Raw genomic sequence first — 25498 nt, 5'->3', positions numbered from 1 at the left:
GATAAATATAAGTACTGGGGATGCCATGTACAACATGATGACTATAGTTAATACTGCTTTACAGTATATTGGGAAGTTGTTGAAAAAGTAAATCCTGGGACTTCCCTGGTGGCGCAGTGGTTAAGACTCAGCACTCCCTATGCAGGGGACCCCGAGTTCGATCCCTGGGCGGGGAACTAGATCCCTCGTGCGTGCCACAACTAAGAGTTCACATACCACAACTAAGGAGCCCGCCTGCCACAACTAAGACCCAATGCAACTGAATAAATAAATACTAAAAAAAAAAAACTTAAAACAAAAAAAGTAAATCCTGAGTTCTCATCACAAGGAAAAAAGCCATTTCTTTCTATCTATCCTTCTATCATTCTATACGGTGAAAGAGCTGTCTGGAATTATGTTCACCAATTGCCAACAGTAATTCAGGGGATTGGGAAGATGTTATTCATTTTTCTACCGTGCTTGGATCTTTTATAATACCCTTTTATAAAAACAAGTCATCTCTTTCAAAACAATTTAAGATCTGGATTAAATACTGCAAAATGGTATCTACCACCTACAATCTTAGTGATAAATTAATAGATCTTGGCCATGTTTCTTCTTTTTTTTCATATTTATTTTTATTTATTTCTTTTGGCCGTGCTGGGTCTTAGTTGCAGCACGTGGCATGTGGGATCTTTTAGCTGCAGCATGCGGACTTCTTAGTTGTGGCATGCAGGCTTCTTAGTTGCAGCATGCGAACTCTTAGCTGCACAGCATGCTTGTAGGATCTAGTTCCCTGACCAGGGATTGAACCTGGGCCCGCTGCATTGGGAGCATAGAGTCTCACCCACTGGATGACCAGGGAAGTCCCCATGTTACTTTCTAAACTATCCTTTGAAATATTTCAGGGAGTTCCCTGGTGGCCTAGTGGTTAGGATTCTGGGCTTTCACTGCCATGGGCCTGGGTTCAATCCTTGGTCAGGGAACTGAGATCCTGCAAGCCACGTGGCCAAAATTTAAAAAAAAAAAGGAACTAATGGAACAAAATATGAAATAGCCAACTGAAAATAGCAAATTATCACCAAGTTCTTTAACTTCAGCTTTAAAACATATCCTAGTAACCATAATCTTCTCATTGTTGGTTTGAGGCCAAAACAAAGACTGATTAGAAGTGACCCGAGAAACAGGTAGGAAAAATACCCAAAGAAAACATGCCTCCTGGTGGTGGTGTTAAGGGCAATAACTTTTCTGCTTCTGTACTTTTCTAAATTACATATTATGATAATCAGTAAAATTGGTTAAAAAAGATGTTATGTCAATATTGCTTTAATGCAGGACAAGGCCTGTATCTATCTGTTCAACCACAAAGCCGGGACAGAGCAAAGCCTGGCACAAAGTAGGTGTTTGTTCCGTGAATGTACTGTCTGTGCTCGTTTTCCTGCCCCTGCCCCTGCCCCTGCCCCATTAGCAGGGATCAGCTAAAACATGACAAATGGAACAGCAGCCCAGACAGGGAGTAGGGGCCTGGGTATTCCTGCCTCCTAATAAAGCACTCAACAGCCACACTTCTGGTCAAAATTAGTAAACTTTATTTCAAATTCAAAAAGTAACAAACAAAAGGCAGCTTTCACTTTGTTCTTCCGGAGAATCAGATGTGACGACCCAGAGCAGGAACTACCCCCAAAAAGTTAAAATACCCTTTACCTCCCGAATCAAGCCAAAGGCAAGGAGGGTCCTGGATCTGGGGACAGGCCTCGGGTAGGTAGGGCGAGAAGAACGCCACTGCAGGCGACTGGGTTCTGAGACGGCACAAGTGGAGAACGAGACAAAAGCCCCGGCAGAAATGGGACCAGAACCTCAACAGGGAACTTTGTCACAAGGAGCTATGTACAAGGGAGCTGGACCGGGGCCTGCGCCCCTCAGGGGAGGGAGGACTGCACGACACCCTGAAGCCGCTCTTCCCCTAGCCGGCTGCCACTGCGCACTGCGCACCCTCAGTTCTCCTCATCACTGTCATCGGGACTGATGGCTGGGCTGGTGAGGCTATAGGTGGGGCTGGTGGGCGAGTAGCCAGGGGAGGTGGGCGAGTAGGTCGAGCCTTTGGGGGAAGTGGGCGAGTAGGTGGGGCTGGTGGGTGAGTACTTGGGGGAGGTGGGCGAGTAGGTGGGGCTGGTAGGTGAGTACTTGGGGGAGGTTGGGGTGTAGACCGGAGAGGTTGGTGAGTAAGTAGGAGACGTCGGCGAGTATTTTGGAGTGGTGGGCGAGTAGGTGGGGCTGGTCGGAGAGTACTTGGGGGAGGTGGGCGAATATTTCGGGCTGGTAGGTGAGTACTTGGGAGAGGTCGGGGTGTACTCCGGTGAGCTGGGGCTGTAGGAAGGACTGGTTGGGGTGTACTTCGGTGAAGTCGGGCTGTAGCTGGGCGAGCTGGGGCTGTAGCTGGGTGAGCTTGGGGTATAGGTGGGAGACTGTGGTGTGTATCGTGGGCTCGAAGGGGAGTAGCTTGGTGAGGTCGGGGAGTAGCTGGGTGAGGTCGGAGAGTAGCTTGGAGAGGTTGGGCTGTAGTTGGGGCTCGTTGGTGTGTAGTTGGGACTAGTAGGTGAGTAGCTGGGGGATGTTGGGCTATAGCTGGGTGACGTCGGGGTGTAATTGGGACTGGTTGGAGAATAGTTAGGGCTGGTGGGCGAGTAACTTGGGGAAGTTGGTGAGTAGCTTGGTGATGTCGGCGAATAGCTTGGAGATGTCGGAGAGTAGCTAGGTGAGGTGGGAGAGTAGCTGGGTGAAGTTGGCGAGTAACTGGGAGAGGTGGGCGAATAGCTGGGAGAGGTTGGCGAGTAGCTGGGTGATGTGGGCGAGTAGCTTGGGGAAGTGGGCGAGTAGCTGGGTGAGGTCGGGGAGTAGCTGGGCGAGGTCGGGGAGTAGCTGGGCGAGGTCGGGGAGTAGCTGGGTGAGGTCGGGGAGTAGCTGGGTGAGGTCGGGGAGTAGCTGGGTGACGTGGGGCTGTAGTTGGGGCTGGTTGGAGAATAGGATGGAGACGTAGGGGAGTAGGAGGGTGAAGTGGGGGAGTAAGAGGGACTCTGGGGCGTGTAGCCCCCAGGGGAGCGGGGCTCGTAGGCAGGCGACGTCGGGGAGTAGCTGGGAGACATGGCACCCCCTGTGGGAGAGAAGCAGAAAGGCATTAAGCGATGGAGAGACTCACCCAGAAGAAAGATCAAGGAGGAAATGAACTTGGCCTTGACAGACAAGGACAACTCACCTGGTGAGGGAATATACGGACTTGAGGGGCCAGGGGAGCCCGGGGAACCCGGCGTGGGGGACCAGGCCGGGGAGTAACCAGGGCTGAAGCCACTGGCATCCGAAGCAGCACTGGGAGAGAAGCCTGCTGCCCCCGGGGTCATCCCGCTCCCTGCGAAATGAGAGAAACGTCAGTTAAAACCAGAGCTGGAGCCCACCACACTCCCAGAGCCCCCAGCATCTCCACATGGGGACCCCTCATGAGCCCAGCCCACTCGCCCTCTGAACCACGCAGAGGGCCGTCTTCCCGGCTGGCTACTCACCAACACTGGGGGACCAGGCGCCATAGGCTGGGGTTGCGCCCTGGTTCCAGGGTGTCATGGCTGGAGAAATTCCTCCCATGGGACTGGGGGCCGAGCCGAAGAACATGCCGGTGGCTGCAGAGAGGCGCACAGTGACCCACAGCGAACAGCCCCGGGACTGGCCGCCGCGCCCACGTGCAGCCTCCCCACCGCCCCACCTCCTCCTCGTAGCCCCTCGTACTCACGTCCGGCAGCCCCCAAGCCGGGGATGTTGGTGGGGATCTCCATGCCATACTTGCACTTCTCTGCATCGAGCAGGAGGTCAAAGCAGCCAGTGCCGGCCGGAGCCAGCTGGCCCAGCATGATGTTCTCAGACACCCCCTTCATGGGGTCGCTCTCTCCATGTGCAGCTGCTTCCATAAGCACATCCACCTAAACCTCGGAAGAGGGGGCGTGCCGTCAGACCCCACCCCGCTATGTCCCACCACTGTTACAGCCACCCACCCAGCCATGGAACCGCACCGAGGCCCGTCACACACAGTGGAGGATGCCCTCTTCCCGCAGCAATCCCTCCTCCCTGCTCTCTCTCCTTCCACCCGCTCAGAACTTCTGCCATTACCGTTTCCTCAAAGGAGCACTTCATGAGAGGTCCGGTATCCTGGCGGTTGACTCCGTGTCGGGTGATGGCCATCAAGTGGCCACGACAGGTCATGGTATCACACAGGAGAGCCAAGTGCCGGTAATTGACGTAGGAACCATCGAAGGAGATGACGTGGTACAGCTCCCGCTCCAGGGCCTTCCGCACGGCTTCTATGCCCAGCACCTGGCATGCGGATTGCAGGGGCGGGGGTGGGGGGTCAAGGGTGGGGAAGGGTCAAGACCGAGTAACTGCTCTCCTCCTGCTGCCACCACCCAGATCCACAGAGGGACAGTCAGGAGTCAATGAAGCCCAGACGCAAAAGTGGATTCAGGCATAAAACCACCTGACCAGCCCCTCTCCTGAGGGGAGAGCACGGACCACAACCACTGCCCGAGACCTACGGAGGGGGCCTTGAGCCAGAGGGACCCGGGAAGAAAGCTGAGCTCTGGGAAGAAGGCTCTGAGGGGCTCACCGTGAAGATCTCCACGATGTCGTTGGACGTGGTGCGCACAGGGTCCACGTCCTTCTCGCTCAGCACCCGCATGAGGCTCACGCCATCCGTCTCCAGGATCCACTCCTGCAAGGCCTTGAACTCCCCGTCCTCTGTGATGATGATCTTCTTCTTGTTGTCCGTCTGCGGCAAGTGCATGTACACCTGCGGGGGGGCAGAGCGAGCTCAGGCTGGGCGGGTGGGGATGGGGAGGGAAGGAAGAGGGTCTGGACGGGCTGCAGGGAGGGAACGGCTGACCTTGCTGATCTGCTCGATGCCCTGCAGGGTCATATCTGTCAGCATGTTGGACTCGATGCAGCGCAGGAAGACGTCGTCATCCATCTTGTCCACCACCTCTTCTTCCTGCAACAAGAGCGAGTCAGCCCTCCTAGGATTCTCAGGTCTCTCCCCGCCCTCACCCCAAACCACAGCCTGACCTGGAGAGCCAGGTGTGGCCCAGACCTGCTCTCTTCAGTTCCAGCGAGGTTACTTTCTATCGTGTTTTTACGATGGTATTTAAAAAAACCTCAGAAAAGGCAACCACACTCCACCACCTTAACACGATTCCCACTCTTGTGCGTGCTCCAAGGGCTGTAACAAAGCGCACAGCACCTCTGCTCTCGTCCTGGCACTCACCGAGCATTCGCCCGCCCACTAACGCCTTGACGTGTGATCTCTAATGGACGTGTATCCACACATTCTTATCTACTCTCCCCCAGTTCAACAGTAAGTTCTGAGTTTATATTATTAAGGTATCCACATCTGCTGAACAATTTTTTAGGAGCCGTGCCTAGGAGTGAAGTCACTGGTCAAACATTTTCCTGGGTCTTGTTTCACCCGCTGTCACACCACTTTCCCTAGGACACAGCAATTCCTACTGTCCGACCTGCCCTCACACAGGAGCCGCAGGGAGGAGAGAGTCAAGTGACCGGGTTATGGGGACACCACCAAATCAACACCATCTGTTTTGGGGCTGTTTTTTTTTGGCCACACCCCGCAGCTTGCTGGATCTTAGTTCCGCGACCAGGGATTGAACCTACACCTTAGGCAGTGAAAGCGCAGAGTCCTAACCAGTGGACGGCCAGAGAATTCCCCAACACCGCCTGTTTTATCTATATGGCTGCTGCTTCACGTTTCTTACAGATCGTTGCTACCCACCCTCCCCCCATCTCTACTTTAGGTGGTGTGACTGGCACTCAATGCTGCTTTCATTTTAATGTTTTTGGTCAGGAACCAGATTTAACGGCTTTCTATGTCTGACGTATAAATTTCTGCTTGGGTCCCGTTTACCTCTTGCATCTTGTTTTCATCGCTGTTCATGATGCGGATACGGAGCACCAGCTTCTCTGCATTATCATCGTTAAAGATGCAGTTCAAGTCATCACCGAAACCTGGGAAAATGAGAACTGCAGCTGCAGGACTGCTTCTGCTCATGGCTCGTCCGCTGCTCTCCCCATATGGGCTCTCTCTCAGCTTTCCCCTCCTTCCCACAGAACCCTTCTAGAAAGAGGGAGGGGAAACAATGAGAAGGAAAAAGCAGTGCAGACGGGACCTGGAGAAGGGGTGTCCTGGAGGAGCAGAACCAGTGAGTGGAAGGTGGTGGGTGTGGGCGCCTTGTCTGGGACAAGCACAGGGACAGGACAGGGCGGGCGGGGGCCTAGGCAGGACCCCAGCCTCACCAGCATTGATCTTCTCGGCAATCTGCTCCATGGTCAGCTTCCGATCAGTCATGTGCTTCCGGTCCAGCTCCACCCGCAAAAGCCAGGGGGAGATTCGGGCCACATCAAAGTCAGGCATCTCATAGTAGACGTTCACCCACTCCTGATCCTCTGCCACCACCGTGCTCTGGGGGTTGGGGTCATAGTAGATGGCCGTGTTGGCCGTCACCTTCCTCAGCGTTGTATGTTCCAGGCGGCACAGAATATCCTGGGGAAAAAAAGGGATTCGTGACAGGCATTTGGGTGGCTCCAAAGGCCTCTTCAAAGCCACCTGCAGAGGGACTGCCTAACGCTTTACTTAAGGGAAGGAGTCCCCTCCTCCTCCTGCCACAAAGCCCGTTACCCTAAGCCGCACCTTGGCTCTCTCAGCATCTCGAGCAGACTGGCCCAGCAGGAAGACAGTAAGTGAGGGGGTCTTTGGCTTCTTGGAAATGTTGATGAGCTCCTTAAGTCGGGGCACACCCAGTGTCACATTCTTGGCGGACACACCAGCATAGTGGAAGGTGTTCAGAGTCATCTGGGTGGCAGGTTCTCCAAGGGACTGTGCAGCCAGAGCTCCCACCATTTCCCCAGGATGGGCCTGGGGAGTAAGAAGAGCTGGCCTCAGAAGAGCAAATCCCTCCCCACCGGTGAGTGAGAGTGAGACATGTCAGGGCTGGGCAGAGGTGTTTGGAAAAGGCAGAGATTTAAACAAATCAGTCTTATTTGATCATCCCCTTCCTCAGACGGCATTTCAATTTACACCTGCCATTCAGCCCCAGATGTGCTGCACACCCAGGAATAGGGACTATGTCATCTAAACCCCACATTTCTAAAAGTGCTGTGTGCTAAAGTCACAGGGTAAATATTCATTTGATGATAGTCTTCTAAGTGGGAAGCTCCCCAATGCATTTTTTTAAATAATTTTTTTTAAAGTATTTATCTTTGGCTGCATTGGGTCTTCGTTGCTGCACGCGGGCTTTCTCTAGTTGCAGTGAGCGGGGGCAACTCTTCGTTGCGGTGCACGGGCTTCTCACTGCGGTGGCTTCTCTCGTTGCGGAGCACGGGCTCTAGGTGCGCGGGCTTCGGTAGTTGTGGCGCACGGGCTTAGTTGCTCTGTGCCATGTGGGATCTTCCTGCACCAGAGCTCGCACCCGTGACCCCTGCGTTGGCAGCCGGATTCTTAACAACTGAGCCACCAGCGAAGTCCCCCGCAATGCATTATTTTAATTGAGATATAATCACATACCATAAAATTTAATCTTTTTTTTTTTTAAAGATTTTTTTTTGACATGGACCATTTTTAAAGTCTTTATTGAATTTGTTACAATATTGCTTTTGTTTTACATTTTGGTTTTCTGGCCACAAGGCATGTAGGATCTTAGCTCCTGACCAGGGATCGAACCCACACCCCGTGCAGTGGAAGTGCGAAGTCTTAACCACTGGACCGCCATGGAAGTCCCCAAAATTTAATCTTTTAATTGGAATCATACAGTATGTAGCCTTTTCAGACTGACTTCTTTACTTAGTAATACTATTTAAAGTTGATCCCTGTCTTTTTATGGCTTGACAGCTCATTACTTTTTACCACAGCATAATATTCCCTTATCTTGTTCATCCTTCATCAACGGATGAACATTTCAGTTGCTTCCACTGCTTGGCTATTATGAAAAATACTGCTCCGAACATCTGTGTATGGGTTTTTGTGTGGACGTGTGCTTCCAATTCTCTTGGGCATATTCCTAGGAGGGAAACTGCTGGGTCATATGGTAACTCTATGTTTAAACTTTTGAGAAGCTGCCAGACTGTTTTCCAAAGCAGTTGCAACATTCCCACCAGCAGTGTATGAGAGCTCCAATTTCTCTATATCCTCGCCAACACTTGTTTTTTTCTAGTCACCCTAGGGAGCATGCAGTGGTATCTCGTGGTTTTGAACTACATTCCCCTGACGGCTACTGATACTGAGCATCTTTTCATGTGTTTGCCTCTTCAAAGTTCACTTTTTGTCTCTGCAACATGGGACTAACGGCCCCCCCCCACTAGGGTCTTCTTAGGACTGCTAAGGAATAAAGGTATAAAGCCTTCAACACAGGACTTGGTTCACAGCAGTGTCTCAATGAATGAGATCTATTCTTATGCAGTTATGGGCAGAGGTGGGCTGTTCTCAGAGCCCAGAGAAATCAATAGATCAGAGAAGAGAACCAAGGCTGGGTGAGGAGTACAAACACTCACAATGGCTTGGTTGAACTTGGACTCGATCTCTCCGAGCAGCCAGTCGAAGGCCTCTCCGCTGAGCCGAAACTCCTCGGCCATGCGGCGGGAGCACAGCGTGGACCGCAGGTGGATGTTGAAGAGCAGGGTGGCGTTCTCCTGGGCCTGCCGGCTCAGTGGGTCGTCCCCATTCACAATCACCAGCTTCTTGCTCAGCTCCTTGACACCTAAGGGCCAAACGAGGGATGAAGAGGTTGTAGACCAGGACGCTGCTAGCAGAGCCTGCCTGGCCTGGCGGTCCTGAAGCAGGTACTCACCCTCTACCACCTTGATGGGGTGCAGGTCAGAGGGAAGGCGAGGGTTGATGTGGAAGATCTTCTGAGCGTTCCAGATCATGCGCAGCAGGTTACAGGGGAGGACAACCTGAGGCAGGAGGGAAGGAGGCAGGACCCCAAGTCAGGGCCAGCCATGCAGGGCCAGCACTTCTCCAGCCCAGCCCTTCCCACCCACACACACCTTGCTGTCACCAGTTGGGAAGATGACCCTGAGCACCTCCCTGTCCTCACGCATCCGCTCAAATTCTCGCTCCAGCTCATTCTGAATGTGTGCGTTGCTCAGCACGTCCTTCACCACATCCTCCTGCAGGGTGCGCCGCAGGGCCCTCTCATTGGTATAATCAAAGCGGAACCTGCAGGTGACAGGGGCGGAGTCAAGGGGCAGGAGGGCCCTGATCAAGGAACAGTGTGAGGCTCCTGAGATCTGCAGCCCACAGGAACAGGGCTGTGAATAATCCTGGGTGGGGAAACGTAAGATCCAGACCCAAGGACGTGCAATGGCGCCTGAGCTTACGCTCACCCCTCTGTACAAAGTGGGGGTGGGTCTCAACTCTGGTCTCCATCCGTCCTCTCCCATCTTGCAGCTGCTGCCAGATGGGTGGGGAAGGGGCAGTATAAGGTCCACTGCAAGACACGGTCCAGGTGATCTCACCGTGTGGGGGGAGGAGAACCCCTACCACTCTGGCCCCGAGCCCAGGGGCAAGAACCACCCGCCTGCCGCCTTCTCACTTCTTCTCGAAAGCCTTGTTGGAAGGCTTGAGGGTAGCCAGGTTCTGGAACTCAACGCTCTCGCCCGCCAGGCCGTCTTCACCATAGCGCAGCTGTACCACCTGATTGATGGAGTTCCGCACGGTGGCGTCATACTTCACCATCACCGACTCCATGGATTTGATCAGCCGCCGCTGGATGTATCCTGAGGGGGAGGGAATCAACTGAGGGACCCAGAGCAAGAAGAGGAGCCTCCCTGTCTCAGGACAAGACCTGCTGGCCACTCTGGTCCTCAGGAGAGCCAGCTAGTAGCCTCTCATCCCCAAGGCCTCTCAATGAAAGCCATGCCCACCACCAGACAGACCCAGGGTCCAGTAGAGACCCCTAGGAAACACCATCCATGTGATAGGTCAGGAGCAGAGACCCTGAGGCTCTAGCCCTGCATCATGGAATGCTGCACGGCAACCAGAACAAGAGTGTTTGCCTAACTCTTGACCTTTAGTCTCTATTCTTTCCACAAAGGTCAAAATTACTTCTCTGAGGATAGAAGACTTTAGCCTGAGAACCCTGCTCAAACTCCCCAGGGGCTTCTCTGCCTGCGGTCCTCTCTGGGACCAGCCCATGGAAGGGCCCTGGATCCAAAGTCCTCACCAGTCTCAGCAGTCTTGACAGCTGTGTCGATGAGCCCCTCACGACCCCCCATGGCATGGAAGAAGAACTCGGTGGGCGTGAGGCCGGCCAGGTAGGAGTTCTCCACGAAGCCACGGCTCTCAGGCCCATAGTCATCTTTGATGAAGTGAGGCAGAGTCCGGTGCTTGAACCCAAACGGGATCCGCTTGCCCTCCACGTTCTGCTGCCCGACGACAGCAATGACCTGGGGAACAGAAAAGGTGGGGTGCGTCCAACTCCCTCTGCCTTGAGAATAGGAGTTCCCCATACTTTTCCCCCAACCCCCGCAGCAGCACACCCCTTCCGTCCTCCTCCCCACCTTCAGTGTGGCCCCAGTTCTGGAAAGACAAGGCTCCCCACCTGGGAGATGTTGATCTTGGAACCTTTAGCCCCGGACACCACCATTGACTTAAAGTTGTTGTACTCAGACAGGGATTTCTGGGCAGAGGAGCCAGTCTTGTCTCGGGCGTCGTTGAGAATGCGGTTCACCTGGTTCTCAAAGGTCTGCCGCAGAGTGTTCCCCGGGGTGGGCTCCAGCTCGTTGTTATGCGCCTTCTCGATGACCTGCGTGCACAGGAGCAGGCTGCGTTCTCAGGGAGACGTCAGTGTCTTCTGGTCCCCGTCTCTCCAATCCCAATGTCCCCTTCACTCCTCAGTTCAAAGCCACTGAGAAGCTCTCACTCAGTCTTTGCCCAGCCTTCCCTCTCACCTCTATTACATCCTGCTTGGCCTTCTTAATAGTGTTCTGAATGTCTTGGTAAGTCTTAGAATCAGCAATGGAGTCCCCAATGCCAATGGTATGACCTAGAAATAAAGAGAAGCATCAGCAACACCTTCTTTGGACTCCCAAGAAACATGGGATGGAATCACAGCCAAGAGAGTAGATGGAGGGACACCAAATCCAAGGGGGGGAAGAGAAAGGGATGGAAAAGAGCAGTAAGAAGTGAGATGGACACAGGATTTACAGAGGATGTGGTAGAGCCCCTAGGCTTACCCTCAATGAGGAGCCAGTTATTAATGACAGTCTGAATGTTGGAGTAGAAGAGGCGGGTGATGTCATGACCCATCTCTAGGTAAGAGATGTGGACCAGGGAGCCAGCTGATGTGCCCAAAGACTTCTTACACAGGATGCCCATGATCAGCTCCCCGTTCTCCACCACCACCTGCAGAGAGCACCATTCACAGCCCCCGCTGTGGCTTCCATGTCCAAAGCCCTTCCCCACACAACCAGAAGCCAGGCCCTACCTTGGTGTCCCCAGGAGAGATGTGCTTGTAAGGGCCACTGTCCTCATCATCGGGATGGGTGCTGTGGGTACGGATACAGTTGATGTGGCCGGGTATGATGAGGGAGAAGATCTGCTTCCCTGTCCACAGGGGCCGGGGCTTCAGGATGGCTGGCTGTGGGACCTTGCCGTCCCACGTGGACAGGAACATCAGGAGGTTCATCACCTCCCCCTGGAGAAAAAGAGCAAGAAAGACAAGAAGTCAGAACTGGAGGTCTCACCTCTTGGGAATGTCGGGGGAGGCCTCACTGCCCCAAGGGGAAAGCCAGACTTTGAAGGCAAAGTGATGGCAGGAAAAGTGTTTTCCAAACTTTTACTAAAAACTTAACTGTGATAGCGAGACTTTGGGATTTTTTCTTTAAACAGTTAAGTACAAATTACTTTTAATAATTAGGAAACAAAGAGAAAGTAAAAAAGAAATAGATAAACAGAACTTCAACAAAGTCTTATTTCTCTCTTCACCTTTACTTTCCAGGTGATACCTAAAATTACATGACATTTTGAGGAATTAAATGGGGAGCTAAAGCCATACACCGTTTTTGGCCTCGATCTTTGCTCACTCCCTTTCCTTCTGCTGTCTCACATACAGGTCAGTGCAGAGCAAGTCAGGGCATAAGTCACTGCTCCTCCCCCCATCCTTGCTGTGCTGGGCCCCTGCCCGCCCAGGCCAGGTTTCCTCCAGCCAGGGACCACACACCCGCTCCAGGAAAACGTCCCTCTTGGTGAATTTGCGCACTGCGGTCAGCGTGTCCTGCACAATGCCCATAACTGGGCGATTGCTCTGGGGGGTGACGATCATGCGTGGCACCATGGCGAGCTCCTGGATCTCAGCCCGCGTCTCCAGGGACTGTGGCAGGTGCAAGTTCATCTCATCCCCATCAAAATCGGCATTGTATGGAGTTGTCACACTGTAGCCAAAGAGGGAAGTGAGTTGGAAAGATGCCACAGTGAGACCCAGGGAGCAGCCCAGCCCAGCCCCAGCCGGCGGACTGACCTAAGATTCAAGCGAAAAGTAGACCAGGGCAGGATGCGAACCCGATGTCCCATCATGGACATTTTGTGCAAAGTTGGCTGCCGGTTGAAGATAACAATGTCCCCATCGCACATGTGCCGTTCCACCTAAGGAGGTGAGGTGTGGGAAAAACCTCAGTGAAGGAGGTATGCTAAGAATGAAGTGATAGGGGACCTAAGATGCTTTGAAACAGACGACACTGTGGTGTTATTTCACTTGAAACGCTTATCAACCACCAGCTTTGGGCCAGGCCCTAGGGCTAGATTCCAGGCTATCAGAGAAAACGAAGACGTAGTCCCCAAACCTCAGGGAACTCAGCTGGGAAAGAAAACTGCGAGAGACTCTGAACATGAAGCCTTCTGCTCCGTTCCCCCCAGATCTCTTTCTGCCCTGTGTCCCTCTTGCTGCCCGTGGGTTTACGTGACCCCCACCTTGAATGCCAGGGGCTGGCAGCTACAGGCTTGCCTAGGACAGCAGGAGTCTCTTAAGCTTGGATTCTAATGAACAGGACAGCCTCAGACGGCCCACTCCAGCTGGCCCCCAGTCCAGAAAGCTTCCTGCTCAGGTAAGAGAGGCCCTGGCCTATTACACATGCCTTATAGCCAGTCTGCAGGTGAAGGTCACTGGGTTTGGGGTGGAAACGCAGGTCAATGCGATCACCGTTGTCCCGGATGATGTACTTGGCCCCTGGGTACTGGCTGTTCCCCCTGCGCACTAGTTCCTGAAGTCTAGGAAGGAAAGGGATGCAATGAACAAAATGCTTCCCAAAAAGCCCTTGTTGCCACCCTCACCCCAAAGCCCCAAGTGAGAACCCAAACTTCTAAACTTCGACACTTGGGACTTCCCTGGTGGTACAGTGGTTAAGAATCCGCCTGCCAATGCAGGGGACATGGGTTTGATCCCTGGTCTGGGAAGATCCCACATGCCGCGAAGCAACTAGGCCTGTGTGCCACAACTACTGAAGCCCGCGTGCTCTAGGGCCCGTGTACCGCAACTACTGAGCCTGCATGCTGCAACTAGAGAAAGCCCGCACACCCAGAGCCCGTGCTCCTGCAACAAGAGGAGCCACCGCAATGAGAAGCCCACACGCCACAACGAAGAGAAGTCCCCGCTCGTCGCAACTAGAGAAAGCCTGCATGCAGCAACGAAGACCCAACACAGCCAAAGATAAAGTTAAAAAAAATAATGATAATAATAATAAACTTCAACACTCTCTCCTTCTTGCTCCGAGCCCATTCCCCCCACCCTCCCCGACCCCTCCAGGCAGGGCTTCTGAACTGTGCACACCTGTCAATGTTGAAGGGGGTGACGATCTCCGCAAAGGTCATATTGGCGGCAATGGAGCGAGGCACGCCAACCTGGTCAATGGAGAGGTTGGGGTCGGGGGTGATGACAGTGCGGGCCGAGAAGTCCACCCGCTTGCCCATCAGGTTCCCGCGCACGCGGCCTTCCTTGCCCTTCAACCGCTGCTTCAGGGACTTGAGGGGACGCCCAGACTTCTGCATGGCCTGTGAGGAAACGCAGGGTGGGGGGCACCCCAGCAGTCAGCACCGGCCCCCAGCCAGGCGCCCTCCCCTCTCCTCCAGGCGCAGGGCACAGGGAGCCTGTCCACTCACACGAGGCAAGCCAGGCAGCTCATTGTCCACCATGGTGGCCACGTGGAACTGGAGGAGCTTCACGTCCTCAGCGATGACGTGTGCGGCCGCGCCGTTCTGCTCATTGCGCCGAAGCTGATTGTTGATCTTCACGATGTCGGCCAGTTTGTGTGTCAGGTCATCCTGAGGCAGGAAGTCAGAAGCATCACAATCCAGCCAACCCTGAGTGCTCAGTCTGCATGTGCCAACACGTGGTGCCTCTCACCCTCCCGTCACACCTCCCTGGGAGGCAGCGCTGGGCTCTCGGTTCACAGATCCAGAAGCACCTTTGTGAGCTCTAACCTCCTTAAGGGGCTCACACAGCCAGCAAGCGGCAGGGTACCTTCAGGCCCAGGTGACCCGTCCATCACCCTCGCATGCCTTCGTCCCCGCCACCGGCCTCCCTCCGCGCGGACACCTGGCCTAGCTGAGCGGCAGGGCCCTGCAGGCACTGACCTGGTTGCGGGCAGAGCCCTGCATCACAACAGCAGGCCGCACGGAGAGCGGGGGCACGGGCAGCACAGTGACAATCATCCACTCGGGCCGGGCGTAGCGAGGCTCCATGCCCAGGACGAAGCACTCCTCATCTGAGATGCGTTTGAAGATCTCGTGCACCCGCTCAGGACTCAGCAGGATCTTCTTCTCCTGAGAGTCCTCGTTGACGTGCTTCCACTCTGCGTACAGCTCCAGGCCGGAGCGCCGGATCCGGGGCTGGTACCGCCCACAGCCGCCGTGGCCCTTCCAAGGAGACAGAGGGGCCATCAGAGCGCAGAGGCCGGGCCTTCTCCCCCAACACCTGGCCAGGCCACCCCTCCCGCTCTTCTGTGACCTTCGGGCTCCTGCTGCTTCCACTGCCTCCCCATCTTCTTCCCTCCGGGCCTCTGGGACCAGCCCTCACCCCCTCCCAAGAATCTGGGCAGCCCCGGCTACCTTTTCTTTGGTCAAATCCTCATCACCCTCAGGCTGCTCCACACCGAACTTGTTGTCCATCTCCTCCCCGCCCTCGCAGATGTTTTTGCCCTTGCAGAGGTCATAGACATGTGTGAGCCGCTTCTTGGGCTGCCCCTTGGACTTAGCCAAAATGTCCTTGATCTTTGGGTTGTTCTGTGGACAGAGCAGAGCGTGGTCAGTTGGGGCTGCTCCCCTGCCCACCCCCCAGCAACCCCTTCCCCAGGCCAGAGCCCATCTCCCACTCACAGAGTCCACAAGCAATTTGGAGCAGAAGAAGCAGACGCAGCGCAAAACTTTCATTGTCTTGACCAGGAAGCCGACATGGAACACAGGTTTGGCCAGCTCAATGTGGCCAAAGTGGCCAGGACACTCTGTCATGTTTCCTGTGGGAACACACATACAACACTTTCCTCCCAGCACTCACCTCAGAGAGCAGGTTTGCAGGTGTCCACCCCCAGTCCTGGCTTTCAGTAAGGACAAGCCTCTCCCTCCCTCTAGGGTCCTGTGCCGGCCCCCAGCGCTCACCTGCACAGGTTTGGCAGCGGCCAGTCCTCTCAATCACCCCCTGCCTCGGATCCATCAGCCCCCCAAGCTTGGGGCGGCCTCCCTCGGTGGTCTCTGGGTATTTGATGCCGCCCTCTGTCACAGACATTCGTTTCTGCAGCAAAGAAAGGCCAATAACAAGTAAATAGAATTCCTAGTTTCCAGACTTCGTGGCTGAGCTCTGTACTAAGGCCTTAAAAAACCCCAAACTACTTACAGAAGAACTAAGCAGGTTTAGCCTGAAGCGAGGGAAATGGGGGTCAGCGTGTGTGATATCTGACTGTGGAAATGCCAAAGTCAAGTGTCGCAAGTCAAATGCTCGTTCCAGTCACTGTCTGAGCGGGAGGGGGCGCTCAGACTAGTGTGTGGTCAACTCTGGGCTCCGTACACGTCACCTACCTCTAGGACTTGAACCCTGGATATCCTACTGGGTTGAATTCTAGGTCACTGTCATCTACAGAATTTAACAGCAAAAGAAATAAAAGTTGTTTCAAGAGGGAAAAATTCAATGCCTTGTTTCTTTCCCAAAGCTGAAATCAAGGCCAGAACCTCCCTGTAAGGCACCCTCATCATGACAGCCCAAGTGCTCTGCCCAAGACACGCTCCTAAAGTTAGCCACTCTTTGCCCCCATCCTTGTCACCTCCTCCTTCTCAAGGGCCTGGGTCAACCTGAACCCTTCCATGTTCAGATATTTTAGGATAGAACAGGAGAGGGGGGCGCTAGAGCAGAGGTTGTTGAAAATTATCTGGAGCAGAAGTGAACCCTGGAGCCTCAAGAGATGGAGGCAGAGCCAAGGGCCGGAATCCTGGGCAAGGTGGAGCCAGGACTCAGTGGGACCAATTCAGTGGAGGAAAGGGAGGGAAGGATGGGCTCAGAAGTAGGTACAACTTGGAGAAGAGATTTCTGCTCTGAGCTAAAGGCTGTTCAAGGAAACCTTTGGCATCTTTTCACACACTGAAAACCAAGAACTTTAAAATTAGCTAAGCTTTGGTCTGCTAAACTTCCAGAGGGAAGACCTTAGAAGAATTTAATAAAAGCTTCTCAGTGTCAACTTCATGCCAGGTACCAAACGTACCTAATGTACCTTGTTTCTCTTCCCCTAACCACTAACCGTCTAGGAGTGAATTCCTGTCTCTTAGACATGAGAAACCTGAGGCTGTGTAAAGTGACTGCCCAAGGCCTCAATCTCAAGGAGCCTGCAGACGTCATACCCACCCCCCTGCGATCCCAAACACATGCTCATCCCATTCTACTATACTGCAGCAGAAACAATTACTTCAACTCTAGGATTTGAAGCAGCACTATTTACAATAGCCAAGACATGGAAGCAACCTAAATGCCCATTGACAGATGAATGGATAAAGAAGATGTGGTACATATATACAACAGAATACCACTCAGCCACAAAATAGAGCGAAATAATGCCATTTGCAGCAACATGGATGAACCTAGAGATTATGATGCTAAGTGAAGTCAAAGACAAGTATCATATGACATCACTTACATGTGGAATCTAAAACATGATACAAATGAACTTATTTACAAAACAGAACAAACTCACAGACAGAGAAAACAAACACTGCTCCAAAGGGGAAGGGGTGCCTTGGTCTGCTCCTTAAACACTGCCACTCCCCAAGGTTTTAGCGCATCCACACTTCTCATCACACCCAAATGTTATGCCATGATTCTATTTACTCACAACAAATCTCTACCCTCCAGGCCTCACCTTTCTTCTGGACTTCGGATTAACATACTGAACCACCTACTGAACCCCCTGTAGATATCCCCCTGATAAATCAAATCCAACATGTCTAAAAGCAAGCTCCCTTCTCCACAAAAATCTCTCCTTTTCCTTTAGTCCCCATCTAAGGTAGTGGAACTCAAGTCAGAAACCAACACTTACCCTTCCTTACCCACAGTCAGAAAGCAGTGGAACAAGCATGGCCTGGAGTCAGAGACCTCTAATTTGCAATTCTAGCTCTATCACTTATCATCTATATAACCATTAAGGATTTAATTAACCTGCTGAAACCCAAGATGGAATAGGTGTTCAATATATGACAGCTGTTATTATCCAATCATTCACCAAATACAGATTTTTTTTTTTTTTTTGCGGTACGCGGGCCTCTCACTGTTGTGGCCTCTCCCGTTGCGGAGCACAGGCTCCGGACACGCAGGCTCAGCGGCCATGGCTCACGGGCCCAGCCGCTCCACGGCATGTGGGATCTTCCCGGACCGGGGCACGAGCCTGCGTCCCCCGCATCGGCAGGCGGACTCTCAACCACTGTGCCACCAGGGAAGCCCATGTACAGGTTATTTTACCTCCTGAACAAACAGTTCTTGAATCTTGCCCCTTTTCTCCATCCCTACGCCCACTGCCCTAGCTCAGGCCTGTCCTTTGTAGTATGTATCCAAGCGTTCCATGGGTCACCAGCCCTTCTCTCCTACCCATCCATACTATGATCAGGGTGCTCTTTCTAATTTGGAAATCTAATCATACCCTCTTGTTTCAGAATGATATCCAAATTCAGCAGGATGGCTTACAAAGAGTTTTATGACGTTTCCACCTTCCTTTCTTCCTCCACATCAGTAGCTGACTCCCCAGCAGCCCCCCTATCACCCAGCATATGTGCTCCACTACTTGGGGTCTTTGTATCTCTGCTTGGGATGCCCTCCCCACAAGACAAACTGCTATCTGAAGACACAGCTCAGGCACTGCTTCTTCCAAGAAGCCTTTCCACAGCCTCACTAGCCAGCCTGGTGAGCCCCACTCTGTGTTTCCATAATCCCTCCATCACTGCAAATCTCATAATGCAATGAAATGACCCACTGGGGTTTGTCTTCCCCATAGATTATAAGCATCTCTCAGGCAGGTAGCATTCCCCTATCACCCTGGACCCGATGGCTCTCAATAATTGTTTGTTAGACTGAACTAAACTGCCTTAGGACCCTCCACTGCAGGGAAGTGCCCTCGAAGATCTCGATAAAAAGAAAAAAAAAGAACTTGAAAAGAGGTAGAAGGTTGTTCCCTTACAGTCAAACCAATAATCATCTCATAATGGATCTAATTAGTCACTGCTGGGTAGAAACCAAAATGGTCTACAGGTGCAAGGCTAAGAGGTTCTGAACTTTCACCACGATCATCAAGATGACCTGATGAAATCTCAGGGAGACAGGCCTGTGGTGACTAAATTCACAAAGCTGGAACCCCATCAGCTGCATCGTGTCTGCTGAGAAGCACAAAGAGGGGGTTTGCTCACCTTGAATGAAACACACAAGAGCAGGCGCAGACCTGAATCTGGCAGCCAGAAGAGTCACTAGAGAGAGGCCTAAGGAGAACAACACTCAAAGCATTTCACCTCTCTCTGCTCCAAGTCCATGCTCACCAAGCCAGCCACCTTCTAAGGGCTCTCTCTGCTTCCGGGCACTGAGACTGGACCAGGGGCTGTCCCGGAATGTTCTGGACTAACCCTCTACCATAAGTTATACTTTGAATTATACACAAACTACTTTAGCCCCCAATCCTTCATCCAAACACTGGTTCTCACTGCCCACGTGATAACAGGTTAGACACCCAAGGTCCCCGTCCTCAACATTTATGCTCCAACCACAAGAGATTCCTCAAAATTCCTTTTCTTCCCATGCCCGCCTTTCCAGCAAACTTCTATTCATTTTTAAGGCCCAGTTCAAATGTCACCTCTTTATAAAGTATTCTCTAACTCTTCTTGGCCTTATCCACACTCCAGCACCACTCTTATCTCTTGCTCTACACTGATTTTTGCCCAGTATTTAGCAACTGCTAAAAACCCAGCTTCACAAAGATATGACGTCATCAAAAGGGCTCTGGCGCCACCTAATGCTGAAAGGGAACTGCCCAACCTAGTAGTTCCCAGGGCATCAGGCAAACGCAGCTGTGCTTCCGTGCTTCTCTTAAAAATTTAAAACCTCTCATTGGGCCCCTGTGAGTTTGCTGTGGTGCCTCAGCAGTTTGGGCACAGGGGATCAGAGGGTTTAACCTACTGGGAAGGTCTTGTTCTATTGTAATAAACCCTGAGTTATTCAATAGAATCCTTACTAATAAATAATTAGGTGATTTATAATTTCACACAATGTTGAAATAAAAATCCTTCTACATGTATCTTTATGTACCTGTACAATTATTTCGTTCACTCATTTATTCAAGTAACTTTTAGTACATGCCTATTATGTGCCAGGCACTATTTGAGATGCTGGAGAAAGAAGTGAATACAAAGTCACTCGTGAAATTTACATTCTACTGAGGAAACAAGAAAGAGAAAAACTAATCCTTTCAGGTACTGACCAGCTATGAAGTAAAATCAAGACTTGGGTTAGAGAAGGTTAAGGGTTTCTGCCCCTGGTATCAGCCTCCAGAAGCCTTCTGCATTTTTCAAGTGTTTTACAGTTTTGTTTTTTAGATTTCAACCTCAACCCCATCTGGAATTTATTCGGTGTGGTCTGAGTTCGGGAGGTTCTAACTCCTGACACAACTTTCCTACAGCTGAGCCTCCTCCTCTAGCAAACTTGTCTCCATCCACAAACAGAGCCATTCAATTCCATTCTCTCCAGCCCACTGGCTTCCTCCAGTTTGCTCCACAAAGGCATCCACCAAAGGGCCAACAGCTCTCCCTCCTCCCTCATCCTTCCTGCTTCCATTCTCAGTTCTCTTCCCCAGTCAGTTCTTCACAAGACCATCAAAGCAGTAATTTTTTTAAAAATGTAAACTTGATATCACTCTCCTGCTTATGATTCTCCAATGACTTCCTACTGAAAATAGAATGAAATCCAGATTCCTTACCACGATTTATAATGTCCCACCTGGACTGCCCCACCTCATGCTTCTCCAAGAATGGTTTAATACTCTCCTTCTCACCCACTACACCCCAGCCACCCTGGCCACCTTTCAGCCCCCGAGGCACACCAAGTTATTCCCTCGTTCCGGCACTTTGCACTTGCTCTTTCCTCTGCCTGAAAAGCTACTGACCTAGAATCTATGGCCTAGGAGACCGGCTGCTTCTCATCATTCGAGTAATGTCACCTCCTCAAACAGGCCTTCCCATACCCTGACACCGCCCCATCTAAAGCAGCCTCACCTCGGTCACTCTCCATCGCATTACACCGTTTCACTTTATGCAAGGCACCTGCCCTTAACTGAATTATCTTGTTCATTCATTTATTCGTGTTTATTGTCTGTCTCCCCTGCCCCTTCCCAAAGAAAGTGCTCTAGAAGGCAGGGTCTTTGTCTTTTTCAGCTTTGCATCCCCACCGTCTGTCACGTCTATCACGTAGCAGGTGCTCAGTTAATAACTGTAGAGAGGGAGGGGAAAAAATCTGGGGCTCGGCTTCTCACCCAAAGGATTGGTGTGGTATCTCTTAACGTCGGTATCTGCGGTGTGGAGCCAATCAACCTTCTAGCCCTCCTTCTCACCCTCCAGCCCCTCCTGCGGCCCGGCCCCCAGCTCGGACACAGAGCTAAGCTTGCTGACCCCCTAGGAAAATTTAATTCTCGTTGGCCGCGAGGCTGGACTCTGCACTGCCTTGGCGCCGCTGACCCATCCTCCCCGCCTGCCCTCCTTTGGGCAGGGAAAAGCGCCAAGTTTCCGCGGCGGCCGTCAAGCCCCGCCCGCCAAGCGGGCGGGAGGAGGAGTGAGAGGGCAGAGCCGCTTACCAGTTCATCCGGACTGAGGACTCCGAACTGCACTCTCTTGATGGTGCGCAGCGGGCATGCGCTGTCCCCGGAGGGGGGGCCACCCCCATGCATCGCGGAGGCAGGCGCGCTGCGCAGGCGCAAACCTCACTACAAAAAGCCTGCGCCGCCTGCACCTAGGCGCTCAGACCCTGTCGGGGCGGCCGCCGGGAAGGACCTCCCCGAGTTGGGAGGAAAAAGCCGGAGGAGGAAAAGGTGGGGGAGGAAAGGAGGCGGGGAAACGAAAAGGGGCGAAAGGAGCTCTCCTCCGCCTTTCCGGAAATTTTTCGTCTCCCAAAAAGAAAATAAAAAGAGGAAGGGAAAGGAAAAGGTTCTGGGGGAGGAAGAAGAAAAAGGGTAACGAATAAATAAGTAACCGGGCTCCTGAACGGCAGAGGTTACGGCAGTTTGTCTCTCCCCCTTCCGGGAGCCGCCTTCTTCTCCAACCGTCCCGGCCGCGCTCTCGGCGCTTCTGAGGAGCGAGCTGGCCGGATGACGCCCTTTATAGATTCGCCCTGGCATTCCCCCGCCCCTTCCTTTCCCGCCCTCCCTTGCGCTACGGGGTCGACTGCGCCGGCGTGCACGGGGCGCGCGCTCGCGTCGTTGTTCCTCCCTCCCCGGCTCCCTGGCTGGGTCACCTTTTGAAATGACGAAGGGGAAGGGCATTTTTTTATCCCGCCGCCTCCCCTCGCTACTACCTCCCGCCCTGAGGTTTAAGGTTTGAAGATTCGAGGGTAAATATAGGCCGCTTTTATTCTAGTTTGGCGTGTGGTTTCATCTTCAGCCAAAGTATCTCATTAATATCACCCCCCCCCCACGCTGGAAAATGGTCTGTTCTGAGATTCGGTAATGAAGGAGGCGGGGCCGGTCGGATCCTCCCAAGTGGGTTCCCGAAGAGGGGGAGTATTGGGGCCGTCCTTGGTCATGAATATGCAGTAATCGCGCTGAATATGCAAGAAAGGATCAACATGGCGAGGCCAATTGCTTGTCCGGAAGTAGCTGTTATCTGTCGAGCGGCCTCCTGGGACGGGTGGGCATCTCCTAGCCTCTAATGGGGTGCTGTACGGAGCTCTCGTTCTGGATCCTCGACCTGAGCCGCTCGAAGAGGTCTCAGCTCAGAGGCCTTCTCCGGAAGGACGCTGGCCACTGTCCGGGAGAGATCACGGGACCGCGACAATCCAGGAAAAGCAGATTAGCCATTGGGTGGGACACAAAAATCCTGGGGGACTCAGGGTCAATGCATCTGAACATTAGGAAATCCTACCCCTTCTAGAATATTTCAAAAATGGGGCGGGGGGTGGTGGTGCGGGGATCCCAAGGGATTCTCCAATAAGAGCAGGGGGTAGGATTTCCACTGTCCTTCCAAAGCAGAGATGACACCAACTGCACAGCCACATTCAGAGTGAGCCTTGTTTGATGTCAATATCACGTCACCACCCCAAGGTGGGGAGGCATAACCACGAGGAAGGGAAACCATCGCTCAGAGAAAAAAAAACACACTCCCTTCCCCCACCGCAGCTGCTTGCTCTGTTTGCCTGAAAGCCCCAGACACTCCAGCCCCAAGGCTTTTCTGTCTGCCGCTGAGGGAAAAATCCTCCCGGTGGCTCATGGCCTGCCTGCCTCAGCCACTTTGATCTGCTCCTCAGACCTCCCTTCAAGCCCCAGCCGTAGACTCCTGCTCTCCAGGCTTGTTCCAGGTCTTCCAGGCAGTCTTCTAGGCAATCCCTCTCCACTGCGTCCCCAATTCACCATTGACTCCAAGGGGTGTCACTCTCCCACACCAGTTCTTTTACAGTCACTTGTTCTCCCATGTTTGTATTCCAGTTTTTCCTTCTATTTACCCAGTCCCCCCCCACCCCACCCCCAGGCTCTCAAGTTCGATCTCACTCCACCTGCCCTTCCCTCTCACCGCTGAGGTTCTGGGTGGTGATGATGGCAATGCTGCCCAACACGACCCCTGCCCCCATGATGTCAGAAGGTGCCGCGGTCTCATAGAGCACATAATACTGCAACATCAGAGCCACCACCACCTCAGAGTACAGGACGGCACACACTAGGGCAGGGTGGGCCTTGGTGACCGCATAACTGACACACACAAAGGAGACCAGGGCGAGGATCCCCACTGCCCCCACACAGCTCCAACTCAGAGGATCATTAGGCAACATGGGGTCTGCAGCAGAAAGAGGCCTGGCACAGAGCCCACCAGCCCCACCAAGCCAAAGAGGAAGGCCGCTGTCAGTAGGCAGGAGGGGAAGTCCAGGGAGCGGTACACCAGGAGGCCCAGCGACAGTGCCAGGCCACCCAGGTCAGTGTAGAGGCCTGTGGTCCCCTCCTGCAGTGTCCCTAGTCCAGGTCCCACGATGATGATGAGTCCCAGGGTGCTGCCCAACAAGCCACACCAGTCATAGCCACTGAGACGCTGGCTCTCGAGGCAGAGGGCAAGGAGAGCAGAGCAGACGGCGGAAGAACCTTTGCGGACGGTGGCATCATTGCCAGCGGGCACCACCTGAACCGCACTGTAGGCGCATCCGATGCTGAGGACGTTGGACAGGGCATGGAGGCAGGCCCGGCCCCGGACATCGGGAGGTCCCAAGAGGGGGTCACCACGCAGTTTCAGCAGCAGGGCAATAGGGAGGTGGAAGAGGCATCGACAGATGAGCAGCTCCAGCGAGGGTAAGTGGGAAGCCTGGTAAGCCATACGGGAGAAGGGGCCCACGAAGCCAGCGGGCAGGCCCCCACCCAGCAGGGCCACGAGCAGGCCCTTGGTGACATCAGAGGGCCGGCAGCGCTGGTGCGAGGGGAGGCTAGACGGAGTGGAGGGCGGTGATGGCTGGGTGAAGTCGGGCAGGTTGAAGTAGGGGTGACAGCCAGCCTGTTAGGGAGAAAGGAGCGCGGGCATTAGGGCAGCCATACTCCAGGGGACCGGGGGTAGGGCGAATGCCAGGCTGGGTTCTGGGACCCTGTAGGGCAGTAGAAGGGCAGGCTGTCTTGCCAAGGAACTCTTGGGAGCTAGAAAGGGCCTGAAAGATGGATGAGGTGGTACAGTGTGGGTCTGGAGCCTCTAAAGCAGGAAGCAGGGAGTGAGCAGTCCTGGAGCATCGTGTTTCTCTGGGTAAGTTGTTCCCGGGAGGAGAAGAAGAGGACCCAGGGATGCTCTGTTGGTTTGAGGAAGGGGAGGCAGCCTCAGATGCTGTGTATCTGTGTGATGTCATAGGTTCCAGGGACATCTGGGAACACCATTATGAATTTTGCTTGTGGGTGTCTAGGAAAGCTGGGAAGTTTTAGAGAAGGAGGGGGAAGGGAGCAGCCAGGAGCTACAGGGAAGGGGGCTGTGCGCCCCTGCGCCCCACACTCACCATCTTTCCCTTGGACTTCCTCCTCTCCTCCTGGCTCAGGGGCCCTGGGCCCTTCAGAGCTCCAGCCATTGTGAGCTGGTTGGAGGGGTGGCGGAGTTCTTCCCTGGAACCTCCCTGAGGTGGGGGTGGGCCGATTTTCTCAATGTTTCCAACTCTGCTTGCTTTACATTTTTGTGACTTCAAAGTCTGTCTGATTCTTTTTTTCCTCTTTTCAACTACCTCTGTGATGAGATATCTTCGGTTTTTAGTTAATTTGTTTATTTATGTCTTGCCCGATTTCAGAAAGGTTTTATGGAAAGGACCTCTGAGGGCCAGCTCCTCTTTCTCCTGAGTTTTGAATTTTTGAACACCTGGGAGGAGTCTCTGGGACTGTCCCTCTGGAGTTTCAGGAATGTGTTTCTCCTCTGTGTGCTTCCACCTGGTGGTGTTGGTGCTGTCCCAGGAGGTCCACACCAAGTCCTCTGCATTTACGCAGAGTATATACATGTGGATGTTTCTGCCGGTGGGAACAAAATAGCAAGCTGCGTGTTCATCTGCGCTGGTAGCCATTTACGTGTACCTGTTCTGTAGGGCTGGGGCGTTCCCAGCTCGCGGCCTGGGGGGTCGGGGGGGTCCCTGTGCATTTCTGGAGAGGGAGTGTGTGTGTGTGTGTGTGTGTGTGTGTGTGTGTTTCCCCAGGGCTGCCCCTTTGAGTGTGTTGAGCCTGGGTCTGCGGGTCCCATTGGGCCTGATTGTGAGCCTGCCACGTTGTG

The 25498-nt window shown here is 53.3% G+C and overlaps 2 protein-coding genes across 2 annotated transcripts; both read right to left on the bottom strand.

Annotated features, from left to right (window-relative positions):
• Positions 1 to 1545: 1545 nt before the first annotated feature.
• POLR2A (RNA polymerase II subunit A) lies at positions 1546 to 21602 on the bottom strand. The gene is made up of 29 exons (XM_024748398.1): positions 21373 to 21602; positions 15668 to 15800; positions 15389 to 15525; positions 15122 to 15295; positions 14648 to 14929; positions 14174 to 14335; positions 13845 to 14065; positions 13153 to 13285; positions 12540 to 12664; positions 12243 to 12453; positions 11508 to 11717; positions 11257 to 11425; positions 10972 to 11066; positions 10623 to 10826; positions 10245 to 10467; positions 9615 to 9798; positions 9067 to 9238; positions 8868 to 8973; positions 8572 to 8777; positions 6716 to 6940; positions 6322 to 6568; positions 5933 to 6033; positions 4901 to 5005; positions 4625 to 4807; positions 4132 to 4335; positions 3758 to 3944; positions 3534 to 3647; positions 3233 to 3382; positions 1546 to 3130 (listed from the first exon to the last, which is right to left on the bottom strand). The coding sequence occupies exons 1-29, from the start codon at positions 21463 to 21465 to the stop codon at positions 1974 to 1976; spliced, it is 5913 nt and encodes a 1970-aa protein (XP_024604166.1). The 5' UTR covers positions 21466 to 21602; the 3' UTR covers positions 1546 to 1973.
• A 1671-nt stretch (positions 21603 to 23273) lies between these two features.
• SLC35G6 (solute carrier family 35 member G6) lies at positions 23274 to 24815 on the bottom strand. Its single transcript, XM_024748407.1, is given in 3 exon segments — positions 23274 to 23560; positions 23563 to 24262; positions 24747 to 24815. Coding segments are annotated over 3 exon segments (1056 nt in total).
• Positions 24816 to 25498: the final 683 nt, after the last annotated feature.

The sequence above is a fragment of the Neophocaena asiaeorientalis genome, unplaced genomic scaffold (genome assembly GCF_003031525.2).
Source record: "Neophocaena asiaeorientalis asiaeorientalis breed wild unplaced genomic scaffold, Neophocaena_asiaeorientalis_V1.1 scaffold543, whole genome shotgun sequence".
Lineage (NCBI taxonomy): Eukaryota > Metazoa > Chordata > Mammalia > Artiodactyla > Phocoenidae > Neophocaena > Neophocaena asiaeorientalis.
This window is presented reverse-complemented; position numbering and strand designations above follow the sequence as displayed.

Bases quoted from the DNA above. Each gene is read 5' to 3' on its own strand.
- POLR2A (XM_024748398.1), bottom strand. From the start codon at position 21,465: ATGCATGGGGGTGGCCCCCCCTCCGGGGACAGCGCATGCCCGCTGCGC. The intron at 15,526-15,667 runs GTGAGCGCTGGG...GTGTTCCCACAG, and splicing joins CCGCTGCCAAACCTGTGCAG to GAAACATGACAGAGTGTCCT. The intron at 9,799-10,244 runs GTGAGGACTTTG...CCTCCCCCTCAG, and splicing joins TGTCAAGACTGCTGAGACTG to GATACATCCAGCGGCGGCTG.